This window comes from Cynara cardunculus (genome assembly GCF_001531365.2).
Source record: "Cynara cardunculus var. scolymus isolate 2C chromosome LG 9, CcrdV1, whole genome shotgun sequence".
NCBI lineage: Eukaryota > Viridiplantae > Streptophyta > Magnoliopsida > Asterales > Asteraceae > Cynara > Cynara cardunculus.
Window position 1 is genome coordinate 16,995,058 of NC_037536.1, and position 10,129 is coordinate 17,005,186.

Here is a 10,129-nt window from a genome sequence, read left to right on the forward strand (position 1 = left end):
ATATATATATATATATATATATATATATATAGTGGAAGGGTGTCCCAGGCTATGCCTGGACTAATCCCGGCAAATTGAGAGTGCAAGAAATCAGCCCTGATAAACTTAGTGGCCACAATTGTTGTATACACCTGGAATCGAACCCTGGGTTCATATTTTATTATTGGTTCAGGTTTTATTATTATGTATTTCTTATCGATCTGGTTTTTATGGATCATCCTGGTGCCTGAACTTATTATTATTGTTATTATTATTATTTTTGATTAACTTGGATATCCAACCCGCTATGTGAACCGACTAATCCCACGGCGACCACCTGCTTTGCAGATAGCCCAGAGTCACCGCATCTGAACCTCCGTGGCCACAAGGGGATTTTTATTCCTCCTTGGATTTGAACTTAGGACCTCCACGTACTTTTGACCTTTGGAGCCAAGCTCAAACCAACCACTCATCACCCTTGTGGTTTGAACTTATAATTTGTGCCTGGTGTTTGGGCGGCATCATATGCTCTTGATTCAATTACTCGGTTATTTCTGCTCTCCAATTTTATTTGTATTTCTATATTCAATTGGTAAATCAGTTTGAGGGGGAGAAGCAGAAGAGATAGAGATTAAAGCAAAGAGGGGGCAATTATGGGTTATGCTCAGCTTGTAATCGGTCCTGCTGGAAGTGGAAAGGTAACATGAAATCTAATTACCTTATGCATTGGGAAATATCTGCGTAAGGATTTTTTTGCCGAAAAGCAATCCCTACACATATGTGCAAGCCTTCTGCATTAGGATTTGCTATTTAGTGAAAAAGGGTCCTGAAATGGCTATAAACTGAATTGCTTTGAGTAGTTTGGCTATGTTTGTCAATTTCCCTTGGTACATTTTGGGGTTTTTGCCAGATCACTAATTTTCTTTTGCTACTTTCAGTCTACTTATTGCTCAAGCTTGTACCAACACTGTGAAGCTACTCGGCGAACAATTCATATAGTGAACCTAGATCCTGCTGCAGAGAATTTTGATTATCCAGTGGCCATGGGTAAATGGGTCCACTTTAGCTTATTTGTCTTATAATCCTCATAAATGGACTCCTCCTATAAGCAGTGACATATGTGGTTTCAGATATTCGGGAACTTATATCTTTGGATGATGTGATGGAGGAGCTTGGACTTGGTCCAAATGGTGGTCTTATGTACTGCATGGAGTATCCTTTCCCAGTTGTGTTTTCTGCGTTCACTCAATGCTTGTTTCTGTATTTTTTCTTATCACCCATCCTTAATATGTCCTTCCATCTTGGTGCATGCCAAGCTACCAGGGATGTTGTCTATGTCAAATACACACCCATGCACACACAGCATTTGTTTATGCTGCAATGTAGTTTTTTTTTTCTATCAATGAATTTGAACTCCTTAAATCCCATTCATCAGACACCTTGAAGAAAATCTGGATGAGTGGTTAAGCGAAGAGTTGGAAAATTACATGGAAGATGATTACCTAGTATTTGATTGCCCAGGTACCACTGATCATTACAAAGGGCAATGCTATTGAATCGAGCCTTTTCCTGAAGAAGAAAATTAATTGCATTCATATTAGTATTTGGCAATGTTTAAACCAATGGAAGTCAAAATAGCAACATCTTCACTATGCATGTTGAATGATGCTTCATGATTTTAGCATCATCTTCTATCTTATCAATGGAGTTTGCAGTTAAACATGGATGAGAAATTCTTATCTGACTGTCTGTCCTCTCTCTGAGACTTGCATGCAATGGCTCATGCATGTCATTGACTTGATTAGACACTTTATGTGAAATTGAAAAAATCTCATTAGATTTTACTTATTTGCAAAAATCTTCCAATTATATTACTAGCAAGATGGAGCAATGCTTTTGGGCCCTCTGATGTAGTTAGTGCACTTACAAAAATTATTAATATCTGTTATGTTTTCTGTTTTATAATTATGTTCCATGGTGGTGAGTACAGTTTCAATTAAATTCTCTATGAAGCTTTGTGAAAAATTGGGGTTGTGTAGGTATGTTTCCTGATCTGAGTACTAAGGACTTGAATTCTAAATGGGGAAGACGGGTTCTCTAAGTGCGAGCTGTCAAGTTCCATTCTTGCCACAATGGCTCAGTAATTAAACATAACACCCTTTTTGAGCCAAAAAAGGACGCATACATTAGATCCTATATGGGGTGGGAACTTTGTGCCAGTAGCCAAGTCCAAAAAATCTATCAAGGGTGGCAAAATTTACAAATTGATCATAATTGCTCTATTTTTTTTTTTTTGGGGGGCGGCACAACTGGTAATCCCCTTCCCAACTCTGTCACTGCTTGTTGCACCATTTCATTTATTTTTTTCTTCTTATTTTGTAGTTTTACATTACACATGGTTTTTTTACTAATTTTGTTTACGTAACCGCTCATTTATCAATTTGTTACCATGTTTGCTTTGACATACGTTACGCCATAGTAGACTAATTTCTTGAAATTGTTTCACTTTATAGGTCAGATAGAACTCTTTTCTCATGTTCCGGTTCTTAAGAACTTTGTGGAGCATTTGCAGCGTAAGAATTTCAATGTTTGTGCTGTGTACTTGCTTGACTCTCAGGTTTGTACTGGCCTCTTCTGTTCAGCCACCTACTTGCTTGCCTCATTCAGTTTTCTGATTATTTTCCTACCTATATCAGTTCATCACGGATGTGACCAAGTTTATTAGTGGTTGTATGGCTTCTCTTTCCGCAATGGTTCAACTTGAACTACCTCATGTTAACATTCTCTCCAAAATGGACCTCGTGACTAGAAAAAGAGACATTGAAGAGTTAGTTGCTATATTACTTTGATTGTGTTTTTATAGATTTCGGTTATAATCAGCTTTATTTTTCTAATTTATGTTCCGTTTGATCTCCAATAGTTATCTGAACCCAGAGCCTCAGACTCTGCTGTCAGAACTGAACGAGCGCATGGCTCCTCAATTCCAAAAGCTTAACAAGGCGTTAATTGACTTGGTAAGTTTTAAATCCACTTAGACTTAAATATTCTCTCTGATTGGAACATCTAAAATATTCTCTCTGATTGGAACATCTAAAATGATTCATGGAGTTCTTTCACCGACTTGTTAGTACTATATGAATAATCTATTCCATAGATGGGGTTATTTCTTCTTTTGGTAACCGTGGGTATTCGGGCTAGCTTATGCTCCATGGCAAGGGCTCTGGGAGCGCCTGGATTCAAACCCAGGGAAGATGATATTTCCACTACATCCCCTTGAGCCTTAACCAGTGCGCCATGACCCAAGTGGTTTAAATGGGATTATTTCAGTTGCTTGTTTATTAAGTTAATGCGTGTGGTCTTGAATCAATTTTTTGAGGCAGGGAGTTAGAGATGGTATCAGATGTGGGTTTTGATTCCATAAATCACCATTAGGCTTTTCTCTCTTCACTTGTGAAACAGTCAATAAACTGATGTGCCAAATGTTTAAAAAGAGCCATGAGCTAGGGTTGATACTATTGGGCCAAAGGTCACTTGGTATCATTAGGCTTATAGGTAGACTAGAATTTGATCCTCATATGGTATTAGCCATATGTTAATTTGTGTTTATAGACTTACGACAGTTGATGTTCAAAATTTTAGCTAGGATTAGTTCACAATTCATTTGTTCAAGTTCTATTCAAAAACCTTGAGCTGGCTGGCAATTTGCATCGATCACACAACTCTCGCTGGGATGTACGAAGATTTTTCTTCTGCCTAAAAATTTCATGTCGTCTCCTTATCTTGCATCTCGTGGGAGCTACTTAATTAAAGTGGCATGAGTTTTCTTGTTTTTATTAATACCGTTAACTTTTATGGTGTACCAGGTCGATCAGTATAGCATGGTGAGCTTTGTCCCACTTGATTTAAGGAAGGAGAGCAGGTGAACTCTCATATCTTTTACATCTCATATATGCATGTGAGCTTTGAAATGCATTAGAGCATCTCCAAAGATTCTCCAAAATGGAGATTTTGGGCAAATTTTCTGCTCTAATAGATTCTCTGAGACTTTCTCCCAAATGGAGAAAGGAGAGTGTGAAATTCTCCAAATTAGAGAACTCCCCAAAATTGATTACCATGAGAGAAATAACTTTTTATTATATTGCAACAAATACGAAACCTTGATGTTAAAATGGTTAGGGGAGAGATGATATTTCACTGAATGTATAAAATATTTCAATAATATAGTTAACGATGTAATCTCCAAAATAGAGAATCTGTTGGAGTTGAATGTAATTTTTTGGGAGATTTTGAATTATGATTCTCCATTTTGGAGATGCCTTTAGCGTTTTCTATACGTGTATTTTCTTGATTCTTTTCAAAGATGAATTGAGGTAGAGGGTGGGGTGTGGGGTTAGGATGCTGGCTGATAGGTTACCAACGTCTTAGATAGGTTCAGGGTTGTGTCGCTATGTTTCCTTGTACCTGCCTCTGTTTTTGTGGTGGTGGTGTTTGCTTTTACCTAGCCTTTTTTCGGTGCTTTCTTTCCCTGTTCTCAAGCTCATCTCTTTTGAATTCAAATTTCTTCGTAGATGACTCTTTTCACAAGCCTGGGTCTTCACGGAAGCAACTATGCTCTATTCCTTACGGGGATAGAGGTCACGTTGTATACATACCAACTCCCGATACTGGGATTGTTTGGTTTGGTTTTTCTTTGTCCGTTACGAAGTTACAATCAATCTCCTTATATTCTACTCTTCGTTTCATTTGCAGCATACAGTATGTTCTTTCCCAAATCGACACCTGTATTCAATTTGGAGAAGATGCTGATGTGAAGATTAAAGATTTTGACCAAGATGAAGATCAAGACTAGAAGTCGTTTATGCGATTATGTTGGTGAAGCCTCGAACCCATGATGAATCCCTACAAATTGATGTTGCACCGGGAGATGTATGTGATCGATCTTTCTCAACTTTCAGAATTGGTTTTCTTTCAGCATATCGTTGATGATATTGTGAACGATTGGTGTTTGTTAATTGTGTACATTTACTATTTTACGATTGCATTTTTCCCACCTTTTAGGTAGGGTTAGAGGTCGTTTACTGACATAAATTGGGTAAGCGTTAAACCGATTAGGAGTTAGGAGTTGGTAAACATCCCTTCATACCGAGTAAACACCTCTTTTACCCAATAATAAGCTGGGTAATAAACAACCCCGTACTCACTTGGGTGGGTTCAGATCAGGGGCGGACCTAGATATGTCTGAGTGGGCTTCGTGCACCCCGCTCAACTTATTTTCGTAAGCGGGATTCGTTTTGAGGTAGAAAGTTGCACCGCTGAAGTTCGAGAAGTCCTCTGGGATATTAGAAAATACAAGGAGTATCAATCAAAAAACCGAAAAGTCTCTTGAAATTAACCAAAAAACTTTTAAAATCTTTCGAAATGGTGAAATTCGGTTAAAAACACATTAAACTTTAAGATATGTTGCGGTATTCACGAATTCTTTATAAAATAAAGTCCCTTAGCCATGGTTTTTACTGAACATTTATTGGGTAAATGTTTACTTAGCAAGTATGACAGAGGTCAAGAATCTTACATGGTAAGAAAGCGGTTACTTTCCGATTCGGTCGGTGAAAAAAAAACTTTTACCAAGTTAGCGTTTACTGGATTAAAGATTTTATTTGATGGTCAAGGAATGTGGTAGAATATTCCATTCACCCAAGGTTCAATTCTAGACGGTGTGGCCACTTAGTTTATCAGAGCTCATGTCTTAAAGTTACAATTTACCAAGATTAGTCCGGCAACAGCCAACGATACCGTTTCAAAGGCAAAAAGATAAACCAAGGGGAAACACAGCCACATACTAATAAGAAAAAAAAACTTTCCATTTTAAGAAAAAAATCAAACAAGTTAAAGATTCAATTGATAATTTTGGTCTCAGGGAGATGGTATAAAGTTCTCAACTACAATTCTAAGAAGCAACAAAACCCCACAAAACTGAAGCTGCAAAAATCTTTCCTTTTTTACTATCTAAATACCTCTAAATCTTCACTCGTCATCCTCTTCGTCGTCGTCCGAATCATGGCGTCCAGCAGCAGCATTCAGAGCATTCAACCGTTCGATAAGCTTTTGCTTCCTCTCGTCATAAGTCAGTTTCTTGAGGTTATATCTGAACACCAAAATTCACACAACAAATCAATAAAATGACAGCCAGTTACTTCATCACATCTAAACGCTTCCCGGTTTTGTATACTAAAACATCTCCAAAATAAAAAAAAATCGAGAATTTTTTCAAAAGAAATTTTGCTTCGAAAGGATCCCGTAATCATTCTCCAAAATGAAGGAGAAAAGAGAACAAAAATTCTCCACATTTGGAAAAATCCCCAAAATTTAATTTTGGAGTACAGAGAAATGTTATTAATTGTTCTTTTTAGTTCTTTGTTCGATTTTCATACAAAAAGGCATCATCAATCGTTCTTTATACTATTTTATAAAAAGCTTATTTCAAATATGGGGTATTAACTGCATTGAATATTGTAATACAAATTAGCATTCGAATCTCCAAAATGAAGAAATTGTTGGCGTTGAATGTAAGTTCTTTTTAGATTATGACTGTTTTCTCTGTTTTGAAGAAACTATTGGAGATGCTCTTACTAGTGTGTGTGTGTGTGTGTGTGCAGCACCAGACAAAATAAGCACAAGAAACGATTATTACCTCTTGTGCTCCTTACGAGGCTGCTTCTCGGATTTCTTTGGGTTAGGCTCGGCACGAATAGCTGCATGCACCTTTTTGTAAAGCTCTTCAAGATTGTCTGGTTCAACCCCAGCCTTTATGTAATCAGAAAAGTGTGTCTGATACTTCTCTGGTTCATCTTCCATTAAGGTCTGCATTCATTCAAGAAAACATATAGTTTTGAAGCATGGCAACATAATTAACTTTATTTTTTGGGGTAACCGTGGGTGCCCGAGCCAGCTTCTGTGGACCTCAACTAATCTCATGGCACCCTGAAGATAACAGAACAGCCAGAAAAAATCTGCATTTTGCTCCAAGGACACTCGAGCTGGCAACCTATGGGGAGGACCCCAAGGCCTAACCCTTTATTTGGCAGTTGAGTTGACCCTCAAAGTTATAATTATCTTGATCTGGTATTCATTCACATAGCTTTCTGAATAAAGATCGAGTTTTGCAAGCATAAGATGCATACCCTCATGTAGGAAGCAACATGTCCTCCATAAATGTACTTGCGGTGGACATCAGCATCAAGTTGCTTCCCGTCCTTGTTAAATCCAGCAAACCGCTTTTCACTGTGAGGGATGTCGAGTCCACCATCAAGTGCTCCCTGAAAAGTTCGGAATGTAAAAATCTATGTTCATCCCATGTCAACAGTTGGAGTCTCATGCTCATGCATTTGAGTTAAATCTTATAATACTTGTAGAGATGTTGTAAGATTAAATAGATAAAAATGCTATTCTTTTCCATTCTAGAATAAGAACGTCAAAACAACATGCAACATAAAGGGAGAAGAGTCAAATAAATTGAAGAACAGACCAACCGCTCTACTGTCTGGGGTAGCAGACAGGTCTGCGTGTATTTTACTCTCATCCCCACCCTCCCGGCACTGGGCTCGTTTGGTTTAGTTTTAAGTTTAATAAGTTGAAAGCAAGAGCAACTATATACCTTGAGAGCACCAAAAACACGATTGCCAGTGGTTGTTCGGATCAGACCAACATCCAGAAGAGCACGGAAAGGCCTCCTACTTTCTGCAGGTTCAACAGAGAAATCTTCGCCAGTGGCCTGCAAATTTAATCACACAATTTTGAAAATTAATCCATCTTAGAGAGTGAAGCCATTAAAAATAACATCTATGCTACAAACCTCAACATTTCCTTGGTACTCCTCATCCATCACAAGCATTTTCAGAACTCGACGTGCCAACAGAAGTCCAGTACAATAAGCTACAATCAGAATTTTGAACAGCAAATTTCAGCCAATTTTCTACCACAATAAACACAAATTTAAATAAAGGGGGGATCAATACCTGCAGCATAGTTTGTAAGCCCAACCTTGAGACCATAATGAGGCAGCTCATGAGCATAAGCCGACGCAAGAACCATATCCCCAGCAATGCTAGCAGATACAATTTGTGCAACTATATCCTTGTTGGTCTAATACCATCGTTAAGAAAAGTCTTGCAGCAAACTATTTACTATAGAAAACGCTGTGCTATTTTCTAAAATCTGACAGATGCTGATTGTTAGAGGTTCTAAAAACTTTGAATACAGAAACCCATCAAAATCCTAATTGTAGAACATGAAGTATATCCCAATTGACCAAGTACAGTACTCATAATGTTGAAGCAAAATTAAAATTTTAAAATACAAGCTGAAATATTAAGGATATGCGTGCAATCCATGAACATTCTAAGGGATCCAATTTTTTGAGCAATGAACTTTACTACATCAGACAACATATGAACACTTGTTGATATAGAACCCAGTATAGTCACCAGCAAAAGCAGAGTGTAAATGACCAAAAACTAGGAAAGAAAAGGATACAAATCGCACAACATAGCGGTACTTTGGAGTGTTGTACTTATTTTTGTCTTGATTAATCAGACGAATCCTTGCACGATAATCAGTCTTACCCTCTGCATTCAACAAATGGGAGTAAAATACATTAAGGATCCGTTTGGCTGGCGAGATTGGATCAGATTTGGAATTCAATTCCATTCCATTCCAATCCCATGTTTGGTTTGAATGACTGCTTGGATTTGAAATCCTTCATTTCATTGAAATCCCACAAACATGAGATTTAGATATCCCAGGTGGTTGATGTTGATGGTATTTCACGGTATTTCGTAGGATTTGTGTGTAATAATTTTTTTAGAAAAAGGTAAATTCTTTTGTAATAGTAAATTAATAAAAAAGGTAATTTAATTATTATAATTTATAATTTGTTTTTATAAATTATTTAAAAAGGTGGAACTCAATTCCATTCAAAATTCTACAAACCAAAGTTTCTAAATCTTTCTAAATCCAAATGCTTCAATAAGATCCAAATATCCAAGTGCTTCGAAATCATTCCATCAAACCAAACAACATGACAAATTACAGGTATATTCATACCTCTCCTTCGCTTGAACTTTACTTGAAACCTCTTGAAGTACGATCTTGACTTCTGTGCTTTAACAAAAACCTTCAAGCACAAAACCAAATGACTGTAATTTACAGCATCACTAATAACCACAAATCCGCATTATATTAACTGGTGATGCATTTTGAATTCGATAGACCAACCTCTAGTTGAATCATACAAACAATGCAGCAACAAAAAAAGATCGAAATTTTCATGCGAAGAAGATTGAGCATACGAACAATTACGATTAAATACGTTAGCACATGACATCAAACCAAAAAAAAAGCCAAACAAACACAACAATTGGTCGATTTGTGCCCGATATGAGAACTCTTATGTTAACAGAAAGACATCATGAAAGCATTACCATGGCGGATTTCCGGTCTGCCGGAGGATTGCGGTGGGCAGGGAAAGCGATAGCGGAGACGGTGGAGATTTGAAGAAGGAATTAAGGCGTTCGAATGCCAACAACCCTAGGGTCCCAATGACAATCAAGATCGACGGCTGGGATTGCTTTTTATAATGCAATTGGCAAAAGAGACCTTCAACTTTTCTTATATGTTAAAAACAGTCCCTTTACTTTTAATAAGTGATCATTCCTTTTGATTTTTTGTTTTTGTTTTCTGAAATGGTCATATAAATGGTTTTCAAATTCATGACCACTGACTCACGAGATTTAACTGGATTAAAACCGTGGTTATATGGGTATGAATATATGCATATAAATTATCAAATGATAATTTATAAGCAAGTTTCGATATGAGAAATGGAACATATGACCCTCAAATTATACATGTTTTAGCCTGATTATAATGTTTTAGACTTTTATTTTTTTAGTCTGTTTGACATCTAATTTTTGAATAATAATTCTATTTAAGACATTTTTATTTGGGGAGTGTTAATGGCACCCCTTTAATAAGGGGGTGTTGAATGTTTGAGAATTGTGATATGCTTAAAATTTACAAAACATCAAATCGATTTAATAATATATTATATTTAATTATTATTAGTATTTAATATATATATATATATATATAT

The 10,129-nt window shown here is 36.8% G+C and overlaps 2 protein-coding genes across 4 annotated transcripts in view; one reads left to right on the forward strand and one right to left on the reverse strand.

Moving 5' to 3' along the window:
• Window positions 1–5,027, forward strand: part of LOC112518559 (GPN-loop GTPase 3) — a 6,347-nt gene extending 1,320 nt beyond the window's left edge. Inside the window, exons 2-10 of one of the 3 annotated variants that reach the window (XM_025126293.1) lie at window positions 581–677; window positions 918–1,026; window positions 1,110–1,191; window positions 1,415–1,500; window positions 2,493–2,596; window positions 2,676–2,806; window positions 2,900–2,993; window positions 3,843–3,898; window positions 4,729–5,027. In XM_025126293.1, the coding sequence (XP_024982061.1) occupies window positions 633–677; window positions 918–1,026; window positions 1,110–1,191; window positions 1,415–1,500; window positions 2,493–2,596; window positions 2,676–2,806; window positions 2,900–2,993; window positions 3,843–3,898; window positions 4,729–4,828 (807 nt within the window). In that variant the 5' untranslated portion in view covers window positions 581–632 and the 3' untranslated portion in view covers window positions 4,829–5,027. The remainder of the gene's footprint in view (window positions 1–580; window positions 678–917; window positions 1,027–1,109; window positions 1,192–1,414; window positions 1,501–2,492; window positions 2,597–2,675; window positions 2,807–2,899; window positions 2,994–3,842; window positions 3,899–4,728) is intronic. The other 2 variants (XM_025126294.1, XM_025126295.1) reach the window with 2 other exon arrangements.
• Window positions 5,028–5,856: 829 nt separating this feature from the next.
• LOC112518077 (60S ribosomal protein L5-2-like) lies at window positions 5,857–9,496 on the reverse strand. Its single transcript, XM_025125646.1, has 9 exons — window positions 9,459–9,496; window positions 9,082–9,151; window positions 8,512–8,603; window positions 7,995–8,121; window positions 7,832–7,911; window positions 7,634–7,750; window positions 7,161–7,295; window positions 6,671–6,840; window positions 5,857–6,124 (listed from the first exon to the last, which is right to left on the reverse strand). Exons 1-9 carry the CDS (start codon window positions 9,459–9,461, stop codon window positions 6,004–6,006), a joined length of 915 nt encoding a protein of 304 aa, XP_024981414.1. The 5' UTR covers window positions 9,462–9,496; the 3' UTR covers window positions 5,857–6,003.
• Between the last annotated feature and the right edge of the window lie 633 nt (window positions 9,497–10,129).

Excerpts from the sequence above, each read along its gene's own strand:
- LOC112518077 (XM_025125646.1), bottom strand. Across the intron at positions 8,604-9,081 it reads AAAGTTCAAGCGAAGGAGAG|AGGGTAAGACTGATTATCGT; the intron begins GTATGAATATAC and ends TGTTGAATGCAG. Across the intron at positions 8,122-8,511 it reads ACCGCTATGTTGTGCGATTT|ACCAACAAGGATATAGTTGC; the intron begins GTATCCTTTTCT and ends CGATGGTATTAG.